General features: G+C 41.9%; 1 protein-coding gene across 5 annotated transcripts in view; it reads right to left on the reverse strand.

Moving 5' to 3' along the window:
• The window catches only part of ANO10 (anoctamin 10), a 687,222-nt gene that overhangs the window by 574,370 nt on the left and 86,869 nt on the right, over positions 1-25,983 (reverse strand). For all 5 annotated transcript variants that reach the window (XM_056520224.1, XM_056520226.1, XM_056520225.1 and 2 more), the window contains exon 3: positions 4,545-4,727. In XM_056520224.1, the coding sequence (XP_056376199.1) occupies positions 4,545-4,727 (183 nt within the window). The remainder of the gene's footprint in view (positions 1-4,544; positions 4,728-25,983) is intronic.

Genomic DNA, 25,983 nt, shown 5'->3' on the forward strand with positions numbered 1-25,983 from the left:
TTTGGCCTTTTATACTAGGAACTTGTTTAACAGAACACATAAAGAACAACATTATAAGATGGGCATCTTATGGAGCAATGGTAATGGAAAATTTCTGGAGGACAAAAATGTGTTGTAGCAAGTGTAATAATCTCTGGCATAAAAAAAAAGATACTCTGGAAGGAGGAGAATATTTATAATAGAGGAGCCAAGTCAAGAAGCCATATTGACCTTTCTAAGTTACAAGACTGAAATATGATGCAAAATTAACCAGAAATGCACAGCCAAACATTATTTAAAGGAGACATTTGATGAAGAGTCTGATCACACACAATGTTTAGAAGTTCCTTTGCTATCTGGTCCACCACCGTATGATTATCAGTATTGGTAGCCTACGTGAATCGACTCAAATAGTGATACTCATACTGATGAAACATGTACATAGATATATGAAGAAATGATTTTCTGACAAACTTTAAGGCTATATGAACCTTGCATGTTCAAAGGAGGGTTAATGCTATGGAAAATAACACTATAATCACCTGTTACATGTTCTGTAATATCAGGACTTTAGGGGAATTGCTGAGAACATGATGATTATGGCCCAGGTTTATCAAACTGTGTGAGAGGAAAAGAATAGAGTGATTTTCCCACAGCAACCAATCACAGCTCAGGTTTCACTTTACCAGAGCTCGTTAGCCGAGCTGTGAATGGTTGTTATAGGAAAATCCCTTCACTTTTTCTCTCAGTTTGATAAATCTGGGCCTATATGTGTGAGCTCTCTTATTCCTAGTGATGAATAGTGGGATTCCTGCCAACAGCATGTTGGATTTTAGCATCCAACCTGATCTTGGAAAATAGCTGCTGGTATATTGAGAAGAGACAGACAAAAATATATTCAAAGGAGGGTTAATTATATGGAAACATTACCTTATGTTCAATTCCGCCTATTCTTACAAATTTACTGCACAAATTAAACTTACAAAAATAAAATTTTTTGTAAATTTAATTTGTGCAGTAAATGTGTAAGGCTAGGCGAAATTGAACGTAATGTACAGCAATTAACAACTTGCCGTTCCACATTTGTTGCATATGCCATATTTTGCCCCTGTGGACACCATTATGTGGGGAAAACTACCAATTTTGTATTAGGATTAGAGAGCATTTCCATTCCATAAATACCAAGAAAGAAGTCCCGCGACTGATCACCCACGTAATGGAATTCCACGCAGGTAACGCAAGATTTGCTGGCCTAGAAAGAGTGCTACCCGAACCATGTATTAAACGCGAGATTAAATTATTACAGCAAGAATCAAAATGGATTATAAAAACCAATGCGTAAGGACCATTAGGGTTTAATGATGGGTATGACCTGAGCTCTTTTGTCCGTCTGAAGTAGGATTTCTATAGGTGCTTCCTTATGTAGGTCACATGATTTGGTGTTCTAATAGGTGATTGGTTTGGCGCCGTAGTTTTTTTCTGTACCCCCCACCCAGTATGTATATCTCCCCCCTAGAAATATGAAAGGCTTCCAATAAAGAAGAAAGAATAATCGAAGTGGTCAGTGCAGTCATTTCAACATTCTACTATGAAAATGTTTCCTTTACTCTGCATATAATATAACTGAGCACCGCTAGTCTGCAAATATTTGGCAAGAAATACTTCCTTACTGTACGTATTTAACATATCCAGTAGCGGCTGTGTCTGACTCTCTTTCTCTTGACTATACAAATATCTAAAGAATGTCTGGGATGGTCGTCAATAATTATTTAATTAACAGGTGTCTTCTAGTTAAGTGTTATGCAGAGGCAATAGTAACCCTGTAAGGACTAAGGGTTTTTCCATTTTTGCACTTTCATTTTTTCCTCCTTACCTTTAAAAAATCATAATTCTTTCAATTTTGCACCTAAAAATTATTTTTTTGCACCACCAATTCTACTTTGTAATGACACCAGTCATATTACCCAAAAATCTACGGCAAAATGGGAAAAAAATCATTGTGCGACAAAATTGAAGAAAAAAAATCATTTTTAAAATTTTGGGGGCTTCCATTTCTACGCAGTACATTTTTTGGTAAAAATGACACCTTCTCTCTATCCTGTAGGTCCATACGATTAAAATGATAACCTACTTATATAGGTTTGACTTTGTCGTACTTCTGAAAAAAAATCATAACTAAATGCAAAATTGTCATCTTCTGACCCCTAAAACAGTTCTATTTTTCCGTGTACAGGGCGGTATGAGGGCTAATTTTTTTGTGCCGTGATCTGAAGTTTTTAGCTTGTATTGATCGGACTTTTTGATAACTTTTTATTCATTTTTTCATGATATAAAACGTGACCAAAAATATGCTATTTTGGACTTTGGAATTTTTTTACGCACACGCCATTGACCATGCGGTTTAATTAATTATATGTTTTTATAATTCGGACATTTCCGCTTGCGGTGATACCACACGTTTATTTTTATTTACACAGTTTTTTTTTTTAAAGGGGAAAAGGGAGGTGATTCAAACTTTTATTAGGGAAGGGGTTATTAGGGGGCTATAACACTGCACACACTGATCTTTTACACTGATCATTTTTATCCCACAGGATAACATTGATCAATTGTCGATTCTGCCGCTTGACTACTTATGCCTGGATCTCGGGCACGGAGCAGTCATTCGGCGATTGGACACACAGGATGAAGGTAGGGACCCTCCTTGTGCCCTCCAGCTGTTTGGGATGTCGCGATTTCGCCACGGCGGTTCCGAACAGCCCACTGAGCTAGTTGGGAGTAGTTTACTTTCACTTTAGATGCAGCGTTCAAAGTCTAAAGGGTTAATAGTGTGTGGCACCGTGATCAGTGCCGGGCGCTATTAGCCACGGGTCCCGGCCATTGTTAGAGGCCGGGTCCAACCCCCTATGACGAAGGGCAACGCCGTGGCCCTGTGTTATAGAAAAGGAGCGTACTCAGGGCGTACAGGTACGCCCTGCATCCTTAAGAGGTTAATCTCTGACGTATATCTGGTGTACACAGGATAAATAACTTCCAATAAACAGCACTTTGCTCAGAGCATTTTGGATTACCCAGCTTTTCTGTGTATTCTCTAATGTTCATGACTGGCCAGTGACACCTCATTCTATAATTTGGACCCACACAGATGACCCATAAATGGATGATTTCCATATCACAGCCATTCAGCAACTGCAGCACTGTCCCACCTCAACGGGCAACTGCAAGTGTTGACTTCAAACACAGAAAGTGCTACGCATTGGGACTTTCCAAAATTCTCAACCCCATGAACATTAAACGGGAGATTCATCAAAACTGTGCAGAGGAAAAGTTAACCAGTTGCCCATAGCAACCAGATTGCTTCTTTAATTTCACATTTAAAAATTAAAGAAGCTATCTGATTGGGGTCTAAGAGCAACTGGTCAACTTTTCTTCTATACGGGTTTTGATAAATCTCACTCATTGTGTCTTAAACATAAATATTCCAATCCATTCCATAAAAGCGTCATCTATCATATCCTGTGTAGAGGAAAAGTGGTGCAGTTGCTCATAGCAACCAGATTGCTTCTTTCATTTTTAGGAGGCATTCACATCACGATCTGGGGGTATGGCAGCTGGATCTGGCGGGAGAATGTAAAACCTAGCTGCTGCCATATCCCCGCCAGATCATCACCAACCCTATTCATTTCCATTAATTTAACAAGAGTCAGAAAATAACTCAGGGCAGCTCATTTTTGGACCGCATCAGTTTGTTGCCAGACTAAAAAACGTGGTCTGCTACGGTTTTAGTCTGTCAACACAAAAGGTTTCAGTCCAGCCCATGAAAACAAATGAGGTGCGGCACGAGTCTGATGGGAATACAGCAGCAGACAATTTTTTAATTTGCCCACCGTATCCAGCTGCTGTATGTCTAAATGGTGGCGTGAATGTACACTAACAAGGGCCTCTGAAAAATAAAAGAAGTAATCTGATTGGTTGCTATGGACAACTGAACCCCTCTTTTATACAGGTTTTAATCAATCTTCCACATTATGCCTTCCATGTAACTGAGGAAAATGTTTCAAGCACTACATCAAGGTGTTACATCCCTGAAATTAAGCAGCAAACTGGATAATCTGTATTATTTCCCTAAAACATGAACTGAAGTTTATAGAGTTGAAGTGCAGTTAAAAGGGCACAGGGTGCATCAGGTGTCTAGAGCAGGAATTCCAATAGCCAAAAGATGATTCAGTTCTACTAAGAATTTTACTTCAGACTAGCATAGTCCTACTGTTCACTAGAGATCTTATAAACACTTAACTAACTTTGAAACAGGTCCATAACAATGTGTGGTTAATCAGCGGTTAATCAGCTAATAAATAGCATGCTACACTATATGCTGCAAGTATGTGTGGCAAATAGCTGGCATTCACTTGAATGTATGTAGGACGTTAATAAATAAAGACGTAAATAAATTTGTTGCTTTCTACACTTGCATGTAGTATAGCCAATTTAAGCACATGACTAAAGAATAGAGGATGTATTCAAGAGTTTTTTGTGCATAACCTTTGTATGTAGTCAGAACTTACCCATAAAATTTTTGTACTCTTTCCGGTTGCTGTATAAGAAAGGTCTCATGGTGCCATCCTCATTTTCCTTTACAAATCCTACATCCTCAGCTCCAAACAAAAGTCTTCTAGTTGAGGCTCCCACAACATAAATATTTTCCTCCTCTTCTGAGATTACTAGAGGTTTGATCAACAGCTGAGCACCTTGTACAAGGAAAATAAAAATGTTATTGGAAAAAAAAAAACACCATAAAAATAATTAATAGCAATAATTAATACATCACATCACCATTATGTTTCTCCCAGTGATTCTAACAGAATCCAACGCAATTTTAAAGTGTACCTGACAGATCCCAAAAAAAAATTTAAAAATAAAATAATAATAATAAAGTTACTCAGTACCGAATCTTGATCATGTACATCTGCCTCTAACACCTATATTTAATATAAAAATAAAATTTTTCATTAGCTTTGTGATAGAAATTCTCTCAGGGGAAAGGGGCGTGTCCCTCCCTTGTAGTGGTGGGTGGTGATTGGTGCTTCTGCTCATGCAGCCTTGTCCATGAGGCTTCTCTTGTACATGACTCGTGGATAAGCCTGCTGCTGCTTGACAGGTTAGTGTCCCAGTAGATCTGGGGACCCCTAGTGGTGGTATTTTCAGGAGCTGTTTTCTTTAGTAACTATTCAAAAAAATTTAAACCCTTCAGGACATCGTATTTTATTTACTTTTTTTTTTTTTTTTTTTTGCACTTTCCTTTATTCCAGCTCACTTCTTAAAATCATAAGGCTTAAAATTTTCCTCCTACAGACCACATGAGGGCTTGTTTTTTGTGCAACCAATTTTACTTTGTGATGACATCAATTTCACCACAAAATCTACGGCGAAACAAAAAAAAAATATTTGTGGGACAAATCGAGAAAAATTTAGAATATGTAGAAAAAAAAAAAAACAGATATAAGCCACAAAAGTAGAGACAGAAAGACTCATTGCCAAAGAGAGTAAACTAACCCCAAAATGTTCTTTAACTATATAAATAACAAAAAGGTTAAAAATGAAAGTGTAGGTCCTTTAACTCCTTAGGGACAGAGCCCATTATAACCCTAGGGATGGGAGCATTTTTTGCAATTCTGACCACTGTCACTTTAACCCCTTAAGGACCCAGCCAATTTTCACTGTAGGACCCGGTCATTTTTTGAACATCTGACCACTTTCACTTTAAGCATTAATAACTCTGGGATGCTTTTACCTTTCATTCTGATTCCGAAATAGTTTTTTCGTGACATATTCTACTTTATGTTAGTGGTAAAATTTTGTCGATTCTTGCATCATTTCTTGGTGAAAAATTCCCAAATTTGATGAAAAAATGGAAAATTTTGCATTTTTTTTTTTAACTTTGAAGCTCTCTGCTTATAAGGAAAATGAATATTCCAAATAAATTATATAATGATTCACATATACAACATGTCTACTTTATGATTGCATCATAAAGTTGAAATGTTTTTACTTTTGGAAGACACCAGAGGGCTTCAAATTATAGCAGCAATTTTCCAATTTTTCAAAAAATTTTCAACATCAAAATTTTTCAGGGACCAGTTCTGTTTTGAAGTGGATTTGAAGGGCCTTCTTATTAGAAATACCCCACAAATGACCCCATTATGAAAACTGCACCCCTCAAAGTAAAACTGCACCCCTCAAAATGACATTCAAATGGTTTGTTAACCCTTTGGGTGTTTCACAGGAATAGCAGCAAATTGAAGGAGAAAATTCTAAATTTTCATTTTTTACACTCGCATGTTCTTGTAGACCCTGTTTTTGAATTTTTACAAGGGGTAAAAGGAAAGAAATCTTCCTAAAATGTGTAACCCAATTTCTCTCGAGTAAGGAAATACCTCATATGTGTATGTCAAGTGTTTGGTGGGTGCACTAGAAGGCTCAGAAGGGAAGGAGCGACAGTGGGATTTTGGAGAGTGAGTTTTTCTGAAATGGTTTTTGGGGGGCATGTCGCATTTAGGAAGCCCCTATGGTGCCAGGACAGCAAAAAGAAAAAAAAACACATGGCATACTATTTTGGAAACTACACCCCTCAAGGAACGTAACAAGGGGTACAGTGAGCCTTAACACCCCACAGGTGTTTGATGACTTTTCGTTAAAAGTTGGATGTGTAAATAATTTTTTCTTTTTTTTCACTAAAATGCTAGTTTTTCCCCCAAATTTACAATTTTTGCAAGGGGTAATAGGAGAAAATGCCCCCTAAATTTGTAACCCCATCTCTTCTAAGTATGGAAACACCCCATATGTGGACGTCAAGTGCACTGCAGGCGCACTACAATGTTTAGAAGAGAAGGAGTCACATTTGCAAATTTTGCTGAAATGGGGGGGGGGGGGCATGTCGCATTTAGGAAGCCCCTATGGTGCCAGGACAGCAAAAAAAAAAAAAAAAACACATGGCATACTATTTTGGAAACTACACCTCGCAAGGAACGTAACAAGGGGTACAGTGAACCTTAACCCCCCTCCCCCACAGGTGTTTGATAAATGTTCATTAAGTGGGATGTGAAAAGGAAAAATTAGATTTTTTTTTTTACACTAAAATGCTGGGGTTACCCCAAATTTTTCATTTTCACAAGTGGTAAAAGGAGAAAAATTGTGAATTTGTAAGTACATTTTTTTGGAGTAAGGACATACCTCATGTCTGGGCGTAAACAGCATGCACACCGGTCTCAGAGGTGCCGGAGATCAGTCAGGGTCCTTGAGCTGTGTATTTCTCCTATGAAGCCAGAACAGTGGGATGCCCCCTCAAGGGGCATTATATGGGGTAAATAACTGGGGTACACTAAATAACTAAAATGGGGTACAGTGGGACATAAAATTATAAAACAGGTTATGTTCCCAGAATGATGATCCAGAGCATAGCCAAAACTAAAAAATATGCCCACCCCAAACCCTATGCTCTGAATCATCATTCTGGGAATGTGATGTGTGTGGCCGTCCCTAATCTGTTGCCTCAAATGCGCACCCCGCTCAGGTGGAGAGAGCGCTGCGCATTTGAGGCAACGTAAAAAGTCCCCGATGATAGTGACTCAGTGACCCATGACCCATTTTTTACTTGGAATGTACTCTGGACTTGGTACACTGGGGTCAAATTGTGGAAAATTAAAATGAAGAGGGAAAATTTAGTACTCCATGGAAGTGTGATACTCCCTGAAGCAATCCTTAATGCAGAGGCCCGGCTGATCGGGGCAAGTGTCACATTGAGTGATGGTGTCCTTCCGAATCCCCCTCTTGTAACACACTCTGCATCTTTTCTGGGCTCGTCCCTTCTTTCCAGTGTGGGGGACCTCACCTGGAAAGTGTTGGCCTGGGACGATCCTGGCACCTATATTTCCAGTTCCTTGGGAAGTCTGGCCTGCTCTTTCCCGGTCGCCAAAGATCAGGACCTTTAGGACTTCTTCTTGGAACTGGAGGAATGTCCCTATGTTGCCAGCGTACTGGTACAAAAGAGTTGTACATGGCAACCTGTACCATGTAGACCGCAACTTTCTTGTACCATACCCGTGTTTTCCGCATGGCGTTCTATGGCTTGAGGACTTGATCAGAAAGATCAACTCCCCCCCATATACCGATTGTAGTTCAGAATAAAATCGGGCTTGAGGACCGTTGTTGTGGTACCTCGCACAGGGACAGGTGAGCTGCCCTTACCATGAATAGTGGTCAGCATAAGGACATCCCTCTTATCCTTATACTTGACCAGCAACAGGTTTTCATGGGTAAGGGCACGGGACTCACCCTTGGGAATAGGTGTCTTAACAAAATTTAGAGGGAGGCCTCTCTGGTTTTTCCGCACGGTCCCACAAGCGGACGTCGATCTGGCGGCAAGGGATGTGAACAGAGGGATGCTGGTATAAAAGTTGTCCACGTACACGCGGTAACCCTTATCCAGCAATGGGTGCACAAGCTCCCAAACAATTTTCCCGCTAACACCCAGAGTGGGGGAACAATCTGGGGGTTCAATACGGGAATCTCGTCCCTCATAGACTATAAACTTGAGGTACTCTCACAAAGTTTATAGAGCTTCACGCCATATCGCGCCCGCTTCGAGGGAATATACTGGCGGAAGAGGAGTCTCCCCTAAAAACTGATAAAAGAGACTCATCAACCGAGAGCTCCCTAAGCGGTACGTAGGCCTCCAAAAATTTGGCCCCAAAGTGATCGATGACTGGCCTCACTTTGTAAAGCCGGTCATAGGCGGGATTACTTCGGGGTGGACATGCCGCATTATCTGCATAATGCAGGCATTTCCAAATGGCCTCGAACCGCTTCCGTGTCATGACCATACTGTAAAGTGGGGTCTGGTATAGGACGTCCCCGCTCCAGTACTGTCTGACACTTGGCTTTTTGACCAGGCCCATATGCAGCAAGAGGCCCCAAAATGTCCTCATTTCTGCTGCACTGACAGCGTACCATTCAGGGGGCTCCGGTAAACTTCTTTGGGGGGGGGGCGGACTCATAGTACGAGCGGCATCACCACTCGCACTAGTGCCGGCCACTGGGCCACTATCATGGGGGGTGCATGGCCTCGCCTGGCGGCGTCTCCGCCGCCGTGCAGGGGGCTCATCATCAGTGCTAGATGATGAGGAGGACGATGAAGAACACAGGAATGTTGGATCTTCATCGTCCTCACTGGCAGATTCGGAGTCTGAGACAAGAAAAGCATATGCCTCCACTACCGAAAATGCCCGGCGAGCCATTGCCATTTTTCTACGGTGGGGAGGAGGGGCGGTCAGTGACGGGGAGGGGGGGGGGGCGAGGTATGTACTGTGTGTGTGCTTGGTGTAACTATGTATAACGGTGAGTGATTAGAAATCACACACCGTTATATGGGGGGGGGGGGGGGGGGGGGAAAGATGCTGGAGCCAAAAAAAAAAAATGGGGGGGCTAATGCAGCACCCTGAACCCCTAATAGGGCCCGGGTCACACTGAAAAACTGCAGAAGACCCTTGGGGACCTATTAGGGGGTCGGGGGGGGGGGGTGGGGTTTCCTTTTTTTTTTTTTTTTTTTACTTTTTACCCTACCTTTCCCTGGATTGTATTCTTTCCCTGATCTATGGGGGGCTTCTTTTCTTCTGTGGGGGCTCCGATCTCAGCAGAGGGGGGGTCCCGGTCTTCCTCCAGCAGCTCTGACCGCTGACTGAACTCAGCCAGCGGCGGGAGCTGCGGGAAGATGCTGTTAACCCCTCCCCTGCCGGCTGCCATTGGCTGGATGATCGTCCAGCCAATAGCAGCGATCCTGGGGGGGTGACGAAATCGCCACCTCCCCATAGATACAGTGGGTGATAGGGGGTGTATCATACACCTCCCGATCACCTTGTATCTCCGGGTCAGCGGGTCACACATGACCCGCATCGCCGGAATAGCCGCAAATCGCATGTGTGAATCCACTCATTCTGATGACCCCCCCTGGGCATTTGCACGGGATGCCTGCTGAACGATTTCAGCAGGCATCCCGACCCGATCTCCGCCTCGCGCACGGCGGGGACAGGAACTGCCCATGACGTAACTGTACGTCATGGGTCCTTAAGACCCAGGGTGTCGGGACGTAATGTTACGTCATGGGTCCTGAATGGGTTAAGCTTTAACTCTGGGATGCTTTTACTTTTCATTCCGATTCCGAGATAGTTTTTTCGTGACATATTTTACTTCATGTTTGTGGTAAATTTTTGTCGATACTTGCATCATTTTTTGGTGAAAAATTCCCAAATTTGATGAAAAAATAGAAAATTTTGCATTTTTCTAACTTTGAAGCTTTCTGCTTGTAAGGAAAACAGACATTCAAAATAAATGATATATTGATTTACAAATACAATATGTCTACTTTATGTTTTTACTTTTGGAAGACATCAGAGGGCTTCAAAGATCAGCAGCAATTTTCCACTTTTTCACAAAATTTTCTAAATCGGAATTTTTCAGGAACCAGTTCAGTTTTGAAGTGGATTTGAAGAAATCCACTTCATATTAGAAATACCCCATAAATTACCCCATTATAAAAACTGCACCCCTCAAAGTATTCAAAATGACATTCAGAAAGTTTGTTAACCCTTTAGGTGTTTCACAGGAATAGCAGGAAAGTGAAGGAGAAAATTAAAAATCTTCATTTTTTACACTCGCATGTTCTTGTAGACCCAGTTTTTGAATTTTTACAACGGGTAATAGGAGAAAAAGCCCCCCCCCCAAAAAAAATTTGTAACCCAATTTCTATTGAGTAAGGAAATACCTCATATGTGTATGTCAAGTGTTCGGAGGGCGCAGTAGAGGGCACAGAAGGGAAGGAGCAACAATGGGATTTTGGAGAGCGAATTTTTCTGAAATGGCTTTTGAGGCGCATGTCACATTTAGGAAGCTCCCATGGCTCCAGAACAGCAAAAAAAAAAAAAAAAAAACACAAGGCATACTATTTTGGAAACTACACCCCTCAAGGCACATAACAAGTGGTTCAGTGAGCCTTAACACCCCACAGGTGTTTGACGACTTTTCGTTAAAGTCGGGTGTGTAAATGAAAAAAAAAAAAAAACTTTTTCACTTAAGTGCAGTATTTTCCCCCAAATTTACTATTTGTAATGGGAAAAAATGCCCCCCAAAATTTGTAACCCCCATCTCTTCTGAGTATGGAAATACCCCATGTCAGGGCGTATAATGCTCTGCGGGCGAACTACAATGCTCAGAAGAGGAGTAACATTTGGCTTTAGGAAAGCAAATTTTGCTGAAATGGTTTTTGGGGGGCATGTCGCATTTAGGAAGCCCCTATGGTGCCAGAACAGCACAAAATACCCACATGGCATACTATTTTGGAAGCTACAGCCCTCAAGGAACGTAACAAGGGGTACAGTGAGCCTTAACACACCACAGGTGATTGACAAACTTTCGTTAAAGTGGGACGTGAAAATGAAAATTTTTATTTTTAACACTGAAATGCTGGTGTTACCCAAAACTTTTCATTTTCACAAGGAGTAATAGGAGAAAATGCCCCAAAATATTTGTAACCCCATTTCTCTCGAGTAAGGAAATACCTTATATGTGTATGTAAAGTGCTCTGTGGGTGCACTAGAGGGCTCAGAAGGGAAGAGCAACATTGGGCTTTTGGAGAGTGAATTTTGCTGAAATGTTTTTTGGGGGCATGTCGCATTTAGGAAGCCTCCATGATGCTAGAGCAGTAAAAAAAAAAAAACACATGGCATACTATTTTGGAAACTAAACCCCTCACAGAACTTAATAAGGGGTGCAGTGAGCATTTATACCCCACTGGAATTTGAAAGATCTTTGGAACAGTGGGCTGTGCAAATGAAAAATTACATTTTTCATTTTTACAGACGACTGTTCAAAAAATCTGTCAGACACCTGTGGGGCGTAAATGCTCACTGTACCCCTTGTTACATTCCGTGAGGGGTGTAGTTTTCAAAATGGGGTCACATGTGGAGGGGGTCCACTGTTCTGGCACCATGGGGCTTTGTAAACACACAGCCTTCAATTCCAGCCTAATTCTCTCTCAAAAAGCCCAATGTTGCTCCTTCTCTTCTGAGCATTGTAGTTCATCTGCAGAGCACTTTACTTCCACATATGGGGGTATTTATATACTCAGAAGAAATGGGGTTACAAATTTTGGGGGGCTTTTTCCTATTACCCCTTGTGAAAATGAAATATTTGGGGTAACGCCAGCATTTCAGGGGGAAAAAAACTCATTTTTAATTTTCATTTCCAACTTTAACGAAAATTTGTCAAAGACCTCAAGGGTGTTAAGGCTCACTACACCCCTTGTTGCGTTCCGTGAGGGGTGTAGTTTCCAAAATGGGGTCACATGTGGGTGTTTTTTTTTTTTTTTTTGCGTTCATGTCAGAACCGCTGTAACCCATCAGCCACCCCTGTGCAAATCACCAATTTAGGCCTCAAATGAACATGGCGCTCTCTCACTTCTGAGCCATGTAGTTTTGTCCGCAGAGCATTTTACGTACACATATGGGATATTTCCGTACTCAGAAGAAATTGTGTTACAAATTTTGGGGGTCATTTTCTCCTTACCTCTTGTGAAAATGAAAAGTATGGGGCAACACCAGCATGTTAGTGTAAAAAAAAAAAAATTACACTAACATGCTGGTGTAGCCCCCAACTTAACCTTTTCATTAGGGGTAAAAGGAGAAAAATCACCCCAAAATTTGTAGTGCAATTTCTTCCGAGTACGGAAATACCCCATATGTGACCCTAAACTGTTGCCTTGAAATATGACAGGGCACTGAAGTGAGAGAGCGCATGCGCATTTGAGGCCTAAATAAGGAATTTGCAATAGGGGCGGTTACCTACAGTAGTGTTTCCCAAACAGGGTGCCTCCAGCTGTTGCAAGACTCCCAGCCTGCCAGGACAGTCTATGTCTTTGACAAATTTTCGTTAAAGTTGGAAATGAAAATTAAAAATGTGTGTTTTTTTCCCCCTGAAATACTGGCGTTACCCCAAATATTTCATTTTCACAAGGGGTAATAGGAAAAAGCCCCCCAAAATTTGTAACCCAATTTCTTCTGAGTATATAATAGACAATACTGGGATTTGTGGTTTTGCAACAGCTGGAGGCTCCCTTTAGGAAACACTGCCGTATGAGAAGTTTTTCCATTTTTATTAGGGGGGAGACGTGTAAGGGGGTGTTATATGTAGTGTTCTACTTTTTATTATTTGTTAGTGTAGTGTAGTGTTTTTAGGGTACATTCACACAGGCAGGAGTTCACAGTAAGTTTTCCGCTGGCAGTTTGAGCTGCGGCGGAAAATTTGCTGCAGCTCAAACTTGTAGAAGGAAACCCACTGTAAACTCGCCCGTGTGAATGTAACCTGTATATTCACATGGGGGGGGGGGGGGCGCCCCAAACCTTCAGCTGTGGCAACATGACAACTCCCAGAATGCACTGACAGACCGTACATGCTGGGAGGTGTAGTTTTACAACAGCAGTAGGCACACTGGTGGGGAACCACTGAGTTAGAAAACAGACTCTAGCTCAGTGATTCCAACCAATGTGCCTCCAGCTGTTGCAAAACTACAACTCCCAGCATGTATGGTCTGTCAGTGCATTCTGGGAGTTGTAGTTTTGCAACAGCTGGAGGCACATGGGTTGGAATCACTGAGTTAGGAAATAGACTCTAGTTCAGTGTTTCCCAAACCAGTGTGCCTACAGCTGTTGCAAAACTACAATTCCCAGCATGGCCAGACAGTCAGGGATGCTGGGCATGTAGTTCTGAAATATCTGGCCCTTCAGATGTTGCAGAACTACAACTCCCAGCATGCCCGTACAGTCTGGGCATGCTAGGAGTTGTAGTTATGCAACAACTGGAGAAGAACAGTTTGGAGACCGCTAAGTAGTGGTCTCCAAATGTAGCCCTCCAGATGTTGCAAAACTACAACTCCATGCATGCCCAGACTGTCCAGGCCTGCTGGGAGTTGTAGTTCTGCAACATATGAAAGGCCAGATATTGCAGAACTACATGCCCAGAATCCCTGACTGTCTGGCCATGCTGGGAATTGTAGTTTTGCAACATCTGGAGGGCTACGGTTTAGAGACCACCGTATAGTGTTCTCCAAACTGTGCCACTTCAGATGTTGCAAAACTACAACTCCCAGCATGCCCAGACAGTCAGTGCATGCTGAAAGTTGTAGTTTTGCAACATCTGGAGAACCACAGTTTAGAGACCACTACATAGTGGTCTCCAAACTGTGACCTACCAGATGTTGCAAAACTACAACTCTCAGCATGCCCAGACAGCCTTTGGCTGTCTGGGCATGCTGGGAGTTGTAGTTTTGTAGCTTTTAGAAGGCCACAGAGAAGATCACTTATCGCGATCTTCACTGCAGCCTTCTCCGCCGCACTTTCTGGATGCCGCTCCTCCTGCTGCCGTCGCTGCTCCGGGATGCCGCCTCCGCTGGTCCGGGTAAGCCGGGCCATGCTCCCCCCTTGCCACCCGTGTTCCCCCTGCTCTGCACCGACTTCCGATCAGTGGGCAGAGTGGGGGAAATGAACTCACGATCGTCGTGATTAGTCGGCTGGACCGTCCGAACAATCAGCCTTCCTGTTGGGCGGCATCGGCAGTGGAGGTGATCAGCGGTGGGAGGTGTGTGGAAGCTTGCCCTGGGTCCGGTGTGGCGGCGGTCCCCTGTGGCGGCGTGGTCCCCAGCGGCGGCCTTCGGCGGAGGGATCTAACAGCAGGAGATAATCGCTGATTGCCTCTTGCTGTTGCATGGCAACAACTCCGAGCTTTTACAGCCAAAAGGCATGCTGCAAGTTGTAGTTTTGCAACAGCTGGATGCACAACTGCAACTCCCAGCATGCCCTTTGGCTGTCTGGGCATGCTGGGAGTTGTAGTTATGTAGTTATGAAAAATTGTACAACTCCCACCATGCATGGACAGCCAAAAGGCATGCTGGGAGCTGTAGTAGTGTGCCTCCAGCTGTTGCAAAACTACAATGTTCAGCATGCCCTTCGGCTGTCAGTGCATGCTGAGAGTTGTAGTTTTGCAACAGCTGAAGGCACATTGGTTGTTTGTTACCTAACTCAGTGTTTCGCAACCAGTGTGCCTCGAGCTGTTGCAAAACGAAAACTCCTAGCATGCATTGACAGACCGTACATGCTGGGAGTTGTAGTTTTGCAACAGCTGGAGGTTGCGAAACACTAAGCAACAAACTCTCAGTGTTTTGCAACCAGTGTGTCTCCAGCTGTTGCATAATTACAACCCCCAGCATGTACAGACAGCCAAAGGGCATGCTGGGAGTTGTAGTTTTGCAAAAGCTGGAGGTTTCCCCCCCCCCCCCTCCCCATGTGAATTTACAGGGTACAAACGGGCAGGGGTTTACAGTGAGTTTCTCGCTGCAAGTTTGAGATGCAGCAAATTTTCCCCTGTGATCCCCCGCCTGTGTGAAAAAACCCTAAAAACCCTACACTATACTACACTACCACATAATAAAAAGTAAAAAAAAACACTATATATACACCCCACATAGTCCCCCCCCCCACTCCCAAATAAAAATGAAAATGTCTGGTACAGTAGGGTTTCCAAAACGGAGCGTCAAGCTGTTGCAAAATAACAATTCCCAGTACTGCCGGACAGCCATTGACTGTCCAGGCATGCTGGGAGTTTTGCAACAGCTGTATGCACCCTGTTTGAGAATCACTGGCATAGAATACCCCTATGTCCACCCCTATGCAAATCCCCAAATTATGGCATCAAATGCACATGGAGCTCTCTCACTTCGGAGCCCTGACGTATTTCAAAGCAACAGTTTAGGGTTACATATGGGGTATTTCCATACTCGGGAGAGATTGCCTAATTTTGAATGTTTTTTTCTCCTTTCACCCCTTATGAAAAGGTAAAGTTGGGGTCTACTTCAGCATGTTATTATAATAAAATAAATTTTTTTACACTAACATGCTGGTGTTGCCCCATACTTTTCATTTTCACAAGACCCCCAAAATTTGTAACACAATTTCTCCTGAGTACAGAAATATCCCATATGTGGGCGTAAAATGCTCTGCGGGCGTACAACAAAGCTCAGGAGTGAGAACGCCATGTACATTGGAGGCAATTTGCACACGTGACCATATTTTGCAAACTACACCCCTCACTGAATGTAACAAATGGTATAGTGAGCCTTAACCCCTTAAGGACCCAGCCATTTTACACCTTAGGACCCGGCCATTTTTTGAACATCTGACCACTGTCACTTTAAACATTAATAACTCTGGAATGCTTTTAGTTATCATTCTGATTCAGAGATTGTTTTTTCGTGACATATTCTACTTTAACTTAGTGGTAAAATTTTTTGGTAACTTGCATCCTTTCTTGGTGAAAGATCCCAAAATTTAATGAAAAATTTGAAAATTTTGCATTTTTCTAACTTTGAAGCTCTCTGCTTGTAATGAAAATGGATATTCCAAATATTATTTTATTTTATTCACATATACAATATGTCTAATTTATATTTGCATCATAAAATTGACAAGTTTTTACTTTTGGAAGACACCAGAGGGCTTCAAAGTTCAGCAGCAATTTTCCAATTTTTCACAAAATTTCCAAAATCACAATTTTTCAGGGACCAGTTCAGGTTTGAAGTGGATTTGAAGGGTCTTCATCTTAGAAATACCCCACAAATGACCCCATTATAAAAACTGCACCCCCCAAAGTATTTAAAATGACATTCAGTCAGCATTTTAACCCTTTAGGCGTTTCACAGGAATAGCAGCAAAGTGAAGGAGAAAATTCACAATCTTCATTTTTTACACTCGCATGTTCTTGTAGACCCAATTTTTGAATTTTTACAAGGGGTAAAAGGAGAAAATGTATACCTATATTTGTAGCCCAATTTCTCTGGAGTAAGCACATACCTCATATGTCTATGTAAAGTGTTCGGCGGGCACAGTAGAGGGCTCAGAAGCGAAGGAGCGACAAGGGGATTTTGGAGCGTACGTTTTTCTGAAATGGTTTTTGGGGGGCATGTTGCATTTAGGAAGCCCCTATGGTGCCAGAACAGGACAAAAAAAACACATGGCATACCATTTTGGAAACTATACCCCTTGAGGAACGTAACAAGGAATAAAGTGAGCCCTAATACCCCACAGGTGTTTCACGACTTTTGCATATGTAAAAAACATTTTTTTTAAATTTCAATAAAATGTGTGTTTCCCCCCGAAATTTCAAATTTTTTGCAAGGGTTAATAGCAGAAAATACCCCCCAAAATTTGTAACCCCATCTCTTCTGAGTATGGAGTTACCCCATAAGTTGACATGAAGTGCACTATGGGCGAACTACAATGCTCTGAAGAGAAGGAGTCATATTTGGCTTTTTGAGAATAAATTTTGCTCGGGGGCATGTCGCATTTAGGAAGCCCCTATGGTGCCAGGACAGCAAGAAATACCCACATGCCATACCATTTTGGAAACTAGACCCCTTGAGGAACGTAACAAGGAATAAAGTGAGCCTTAATACCCCACAGGGGTTTCACGACTTTTGCATACGTAAAAAAAATAAAAAATTTCACTAAAATGTGTGTTTCCCCCCCAAATATCACATTTTTGCAAGGGTTAATAGCAGAAAATACCCCCCAAAATTTGTAACCCCATCTCTTCCGAGTATGGAGGTACCCCATAAGTTGACCTGAAGCGCACTACGGGCGAACTACAATGCTCACAAGAGAAGGAGTCATATTTGGCTTTTTGAGAGCAAATTTTGCTCGGGGGGCTTGTCGCATTTAGGAAGCCCCAATTGTGCCAGAACAGCAAAATAACCCCCACATGGCATACCATTTTGGAAACTAGACCCCTCACAGAATGTAATGAGGGGTACAGTGAGCAATTACCCCCCCCCCCCCCCCCACTGGTGTCTGACAGATCTTTGGAACAATGGTCTGTACAAAAATTTTAATTTGCGCAGCCCACTGTTCCAAAGATCTGTCAGACACCAGTGGGGTGTAAATTCTCACTGCACCCCTCATTACATTCCGTGAGGGGTGTAGTTTCCGAAATGGGGTCACATGTGGGTTTTTTTCTTTGCATTTGTCAAAACCGCTGTAACAATCAGCCACCCCTGTGCAAATCACCTCAAATGTACATGGTGCACTCTCCCTTCTGAGCCTTGTTGTGCGCCCCCAGAGCACTTTGCGCCCACATATGGGGTATCTCCGTAGTCGGAAGAAGTTGCATTACAAATTTTGGGGGGCTTTTTTCCCTTTTACCTCTTGTCAAAATGAAAAGTATAGGGCAACACCAGCATGTTAGTGTAAAAAATTTATTTTTTTACACTAACATGCTGGTGTAGACCCCAACTTCACCTTTTCATAAGGGGTGAAAGGAGAAAAAGTCCCCCAAAATTTGTAAGGCAATTTCTCCCGAGTACGGCGATACCCCATATGTGACCCTAAACTGTTGCCTTGAAATACAACAGGGCTCTGAAGTGAGAGCGCCATGCGCATTTGAGGCCTGAATTAGGGATTTGCATAGGGGTGGACATAGGGGTATTCTACGCCAGTGATTCCCAAACAGGGTGCCTCCAGCTGTTACAAAACTCCCAGCATGCTTGGACAGTCAACGGCTGTCCGTCAATACTGGGAGTTGTTGTTTTGCAACAGCTGGAGGCTCCATTTTGAAAACAGTGGCGTACCAGACGTTTTTCATTTTTATTGGGGAGGGGAGGAGGGCTGTGTAGGGGTATGTGTATATGTAGTGTTTTTTTACTTTTTAATTTATTTTGTGTTAGTGTAGTGTAGTGTTTTTAGGGTACAGTCACACGGGCGGGGGGTTACAGCGATTTTCCCGCTGCGAGTTTGAGCTGCCGCGCAAAATTTGCTGCATCGCAAACTTGCAGCCTGATACTCACTGTAAGCCCCCTGCCCATGTGAATGTACCCTGTACATTCACAAGGGGGGGACCTCCAGCTGTTGCAAAACTACAACTCCCAGCATGCACAGTCTATCAGTGCATGCTGGTAGTTTTAGTTTTGCAACAGCTGGAGGCACACGGGTTGGGAAACACTGAGTTAGGAAACAGAATGTTTCCCAACCAGTGTGCCTCCAGCTGTTGCAAAACCACAACTCCCAAACATTCTCAGGCATGCTGGGAGTAGTAGTTCGGCAACATCTTTAGAGCCAGATGTTGCCAAATTACAACTCCCAGCATGCTTGGAGTTGTAGTTTGCATTATCTGGAGGACTACAGTTAGCAGACCACTAATACAGTGGTTCCCAATCTGTGCCTTTCCAGATGTTGCAAAACTACAACTCCCAGTATGCCTGGACAGTAAGGGCATGCTGAGAATGTGTAGTTTTGCAACATCTGGAAGGGCACAGTGGTCTCCAAACTGTGGACCTCCAGATGTTGCAAAACTGCAACTCCCAGCATGCCCAGATGCCAAGGGCTGTCTGGGCATGCTGGGAGTTGTAGTATATAGGGTCCCAATACAGCAATGCATGTCGCTTTACGGCGACGTGCATTGCTGTAAAGGGCCCGACCGCAGCTGAAGATCTACTCACCTGTGGCCGCCGCCGGGATCCGGGTCTTCAGGGACGAGGTAGCAGCAATTTTCCAATTTTTCACAAAATTTCCAAAATCACAATTTTTCAGGGACCAGTTCAGGTTTGAAGTGGATTTGAAGGGTCTTCATCTTAGAAATACCCCACAAATGACCCCATTATAAAAACTGCACCCCCCAAAGTATTTAAAATGACATTCAGTCAGCATTTTAACCCTTTAGGCGTTTCACAGGAATAGCAGCAAAGTGAAGGAGAAAATTCACAATCTTCATTTTTTACACTCGCATGTTCTTGTAGACCCAATTTTTGAATTTTTACAAGGGGTAAAAGGAGAAAATGTATACCTATATTTGTAGCCCAATTTCTCTGGAGTAAGCACATACCTCATATGTCTATGTAAAGTGTTCGGCGGGCACAGTAGAGGGCTCAGAAGCGAAGGAGCGACAAGGGGATTTTGGAGCGTACGTTTTTCTGAAATGGTTTTTGGGGGGCATGTTGCATTTAGGAAGCCCCTATGGTGCCAGAACAGGACAAAAAAAACACATGGCATACCATTTTGGAAACTATACCCCTTGAGGAACGTAACAAGGAATAAAGTGAGCCCTAATACCCCACAGGTGTTTCACGACTTTTGCATATGTAAAAAACATTTTTTTTAAATTTCAATAAAATGTGTGTTTCCCCCCGAAATTTCAAATTTTTTGCAAGGGTTAATAGCAGAAAATACCCCCCAAAATTTGTAACCCCATCTCTTCTGAGTATGGAGTTACCCCATAAGTTGACATGAAGTGCACTATGGGCGAACTACAATGCTCTGAAGAGAAGGAGTCATATTTGGCTTTTTGAGAATAAATTTTGCTCGGGGGCATGTCGCATTTAGGAAGCCCCTATGGTGCCAGGACAGCAAGAAATACCCACATGCCATACCATTTTGGAAACTAGACCCCTTGAGGAACGTAACAAGGAATAAAGTGAGCCTTAATACCCCACAGGGGTTTCACGACTTTTGCATACGTAAAAAAAATAAAAAATTTCACTAAAATGTGTGTTTCCCCCCCAAATATCACATTTTTGCAAGGGTTAATAGCAGAAAATACCCCCCAAAATTTGTAACCCCATCTCTTCCGAGTATGGAGGTACCCCATAAGTTGACCTGAAGCGCACTACGGGCGAACTACAATGCTCACAAGAGAAGGAGTCATATTTGGCTTTTTGAGAGCAAATTTTGCTCGGGGGGCTTGTCGCATTTAGGAAGCCCCAATTGTGCCAGAACAGCAAAATAACCCCCACATGGCATACCATTTTGGAAACTAGACCCCTCACAGAATGTAATGAAAAGACATGACGTATGCATACGTCATGGGTCCTTAAGACCCAGGGTGATGACGTATGCATACGTCATGGGTCCTGAAGAGGTTAAAAGGGATACTCCAGTGGAAAACTTTTTTTTTTTTTTTTTTGAATGAACTGGTGCCAGAAAATTAAACAGATATTAAATTACTTCTATTTAAAAATCTTAATCCTTTCAGTACTTATTAGCAGCTGTATGCTAGAGAGGAAATTCTTTTCTTTTTGAAAATCTTTTTTGTATTGTCAACAGTGCTCTCTGCTGACACCTCTGTCTGTGTCAGGAACTGTCCAGAGCAGCATAGGTTTGCTATGGGGATTTTCTCCTGCTCTGGACATTTCCTGATACAGGCATCAGGTGTCAGCAGAGAGCAATAGCAAAAAGGTAAGATGGCACTCACGATGTTGCAATTCATAATATTTATTGTAGTCAGGTCGATCACAGGTATGGCCATTTCTCGCTAACACAGCGCTTTCTCAAGACCATAGACTTCCGTACTAAACCCCACCCTTAAAGGGTACAATTTAACCCTTTGTGAAAACATACATTTAAAAACTGTAACATGGTGGTGAGGATTAGAGATGAGCGATCTTACAGTAAATTCGATTTGTCACGAACTTCTCTGCTCGGCAGTTGATGCCTTTCCTGCATAAATTGGTTCAGCTTTCAGGTGCTCCGGTGGGCTGGAAAAGGTGGATACAGTCCTAGGAGACTCTTTCCTAGGAATGTATCCACCTTTTCCAGCCCACCGGAGCACCTGAAGGCTGAACTAATTTACGCAGGATAAGTCATCAACTTCCGAGCCGAGAAGTTTGTGACGATTCGAATTTACTGTAAGTTCGCTCATCTCTAGTGAGGATGTTATTCTTGCACAAATAACAATTTCATAAATCAATAGAAAACGATTCAGCTCTTTTTATTCATAGTGTTGCTATCTTCATTCATTTTGTCTACTTCAATTGCTTCTATATATCTGGCGGAAAGATTCTAAGGTCCTTCCTTTCATTCAGACCTAGCAGTCCTAATGCTTCCGTCTTTAGTATCAATTCAGTTTCTTTTTGCAACAGTTTTTTATGTCTATTGCCTCCCCTATGAAGGGGTCTTATTTCGGATAGACCTAAGAATTTTAGTTCTTGGACATTATTATTATGATTTAACCTCATGTGTTCTATCACACGAGAACATCCAAAACCTGTGGTCAGCGAATGTAAATGTTCCCTAACCCATGTGAACAAGTGCCGAATCGTTTTCCCTAGATAATGGTATCCACATTCGCATACTAATGCATATACTACATATTGAGTTCTGCAAGTAATAAAGTCATTGATGCATAAAGTCATAAAGTAAGCTGTTTCTAGGTATTTGCCTAACCTTCTCTAAGGACTCCAGAATAATTCTATGTGGATAACCTCTAGATTTTTATTGTTCTGTTAACTCCGCTGCCTGTCTCTCAAAACTGTCCTCTGATGTGTTGATCCGTCTTAGCCTAATAAACTGTCCATATGGTAATGATTTTTTAACGTATTCTGGGTGAAAACTATCAAACCTAAGTAGAGAGTTTGTGGCAGTCGGTTTCCTGTACCCCTCTATTGTCAAATCATTGTTCACTACTTGTAACTTAACATCCAAAAATTCTAGTGAAGTGCGGCTGTAGACACTTCTGAATAACAAATTCACATTGTTAGTATTCATGTATCCGACAAAATCATAAAATACTTCATCTGAACCAGACCATAAAATTACTAGATCATCTACATATCGTAGGTATAAGGAGAGGTATTGGACGTAAGGATTTTTATAGATGAATATATTTATTGATCTTCTAGTACCCCCCAAAAAATATTTGCAAAAGTTGGGGCCACCGGTGTCCCCATCGCCGTACCATCACACTGGATAAACCAGTCATCATTAAATTGAAAAGTATTGTAGCTTAAAACAAATTTTAACATGTCACAAATATAATTAATAAATGAAGAGTCATACTGCTGTAATGCTTCCAGACGCTGACGGACAGCCTGTACACCCGCATCATGCGGGTGTACAGGCTCCCCACGTCAACGCTGGCTAAAGAGAAATGTAGTTGCCAACCAAAGTCCTGCAAAATTTTTAGAAGGTGAGAGGTATCATTTAAATTTGATGGGATAGTTTTTAAAAGTGGTCTCAATATAAAATCTAAATATTGGGAAAGGGGTTCCAACAGTGACCCTCTCCCCGCCACTATGGGGCGTCCAGGAGGTGTACTGAGACACTTGTGTATCTTTGAAATCCAATACGTTTTTTTAGAGTATTATATAAACAATTTTTCAGCAAATTTTGCATTGAAAATGCCTTCCTCTACACCTCTCCTTAACAGGGTTCTAACTAAATTTTTATGTTTTATTGTTGGATCTTTTTTTAATTTACAATATGTATTTATTTCGGCCAGTTGTCTATTGGCCTCATCCACATAGCAGTTTTTTGACAGAAGGACAATATTTCCTCCGTTGTCCACAGGTCGAAAAATAATGTCCTCTTGTGAGGACAAACATTTCAATGCTTCCTCCTCACCTACATCCTTGCTATAGGATGTATCAAAGATTTTACATCTCGTTGGACTCTCTCTATAAATGGATAAAATATTCAAATCTGCGGGCAAGGGAGGATTAAACGTGGAAGGTACACCTCTTCTAAATGTATTAATTTCTACTTCCTCACTCTCTTGGGGGCAATCCAATAATAATCTTAAATTTTCACAATCTGCAGCAGTGGACGAAGGGTTAACACAAAAACCCAATGGGCCCAGTTTAACCGGTCGTTCTCCACTAACATTACTAATATGTAAGTTACTAGAACTACTATTAGACAGAAAAAAATGATGCAGATTGATTTTACGTACAGCTCTATGTAAATCTATAACAAATTTGCTAAAATCAAATTCTGCTTTTAGGCAAAAGTTTAAACCTTTGTTCAGCAGTGTGGAAAAGAAAACAAATAGATTCCAATAGAAAAGAATTTCCTCTGTAGTATATAGCAGCTAAAAAGTACTAGAAGGGTAAAGATTTTTGATAGAAGTAACTTACAAATCTGTTTCACTTTCTGGCACCAGTTGATAAAAAAAAAAAAGTTTTCCACCGGAGTACCCTTTTAACACCCCACAGGTGTTTGAAGAATTTTCGTTAAAGTTGGATGTGAAAATTAATTTTTTTTTATTTTTCACTAAAATGCTGGTGTTATCCCAGCATACCCCTTGCGTGGACGTTAAGTGCTCTGCTGGCACACTACAGGGCTTAGAAGAGAAGGAGCGCCATTGGGCTTTTGGAGAGATAATTTGGCTGGAATTGAATGCCATGTGCGTTTACAAATGGTGCCAGAACAGTGGAACCCCCCCCCCCCCACATGTGACCCCATTTTGGAAACTACAACCCTCACGGAATGTAGTAAGGGGTGCAGTGAGCTTAATGGTGCTCCTTCTCTTCTGAGCATTGTAGTTCGCCCGCGGAGCACTTTACATCCACACATGGGATATTTCCATTTTGGGTGGCATTTTCTCCTATTACCTCTTGTAATGGAAATTTTTGTAAAAATTGTAAATCTGGGGAAAAAAAAAACTGCACAAGAGAAATTTTTTTTTCCTTACACATCTGACTTTAACGAAAAGTCGTCAAACACCTGTGGGGTGTTAAGGCTCACTACACCCCTGAAGGAACGTAACAAGGGGTACAGTTTCCAAAATAGTATGCCAAAGGTTGTTTTTTTTGCTGTTGTGGCACCATAGGGGCTTCCTAAATGTGACATGCCCCCAAAAACCATTTAAGCAAAATTTGCTTTCCAAAAGCCAAATGTGACTCCTTCTCTTCTGAGCAATGAAGTGCGCTCGCAGAGCACGTTACATCCACACTTTTCCATACTCAGAAGAGATGGGGTTTCCAAATTTTGTGGGCATTTTCTCCTATTAACCCTTGTAAAAATGTAAAATTTGGAGAAAAAACTGCATTTTAGTGAAAAAAAAAATCATTTACACATCCAACTTTAACGAAAAGTCATCAAACACCTGTGGGGTGTTAAGGCTCACCCCCTTGTTACGTTCCTTGAGGGGTGTAGTTTCCAAAATATTTTGCAATGTGGGGTATTTTTTTTTTGCTGTTCTGGCACCATAGGGGCTTCCTAAATGTGACATGCCCCCCAAAAACCATTTCAGAAAAACTCACTCTCCAAAATCCCATTGTTGCTCTTCCCTTATGAGCCCTCTAGTGCACCCACAGAGCACTTTATGTACACATGAGGTATTTAATTACTCGAGAGAAATTAGGTTACAAATTTTAGGGAGATTTCTCTCCTTTTACCCCTTGTAAAACTGGGTCTACAAGAACACGCGAGTGTAAAAAATTGAGATTTTGAATTTTCTCCTTCACTTTGCTGCTAACACTTTCTGAATGTCATTTTGAATACATTCAAGGGTGCAGTTTTTATACTGGGGAAATTTATGGGGTATTTCTAATATGAAGGCCCTTCAAATCTCCTTCAAAACTGAACTGGTCCCTGAAAAATTTCGATTTTGAAAATCTTTAAAAATTGGAAAATTGATACTGAACTTTGAAGCCCTCTGATGTCTTCCAAAAGTAAAGTCATCTCGGAATCAGAATGAAAAGTAGAAGCATCCCAGAGTTATTAATGCTTAACCCCTTAAGGACCGGGGGGGTTTCCGTTTTTGCACTTTCGTTTTTTGCTCCTTGCCTTTAAAAAATCATAACTCTTTCAATTTTGCACCTAAAAATCCATATGATTGCTTATTTTTTGCTCCACCAATCCTACTTTGTAAAGACGTCAGTCATATTGCCCAAAAATCTACGGTGAAACGGGAAAAAAAATCATTGTGCGACAAAATTGAAAAAAAACCCCGCAGTTTTGTAAATTTTGGGGGCTTCCGTTTCTAAGTAGTACATTTTTCGGTAAAAATGACACCTTATCTTTATTCTGTAGGTTCATACGATTAAAACGATACCCTACTTATATTGGTTTGATTTTGTCGTACTTCTGGAAAAAATCATAACTACATGCAGGAAAATTAATACGTTTAACCTGTTGGGGA

This window comes from Hyla sarda, chromosome 5 (genome assembly GCF_029499605.1).
Source record: "Hyla sarda isolate aHylSar1 chromosome 5, aHylSar1.hap1, whole genome shotgun sequence".
Lineage (NCBI taxonomy): Eukaryota > Metazoa > Chordata > Amphibia > Anura > Hylidae > Hyla > Hyla sarda.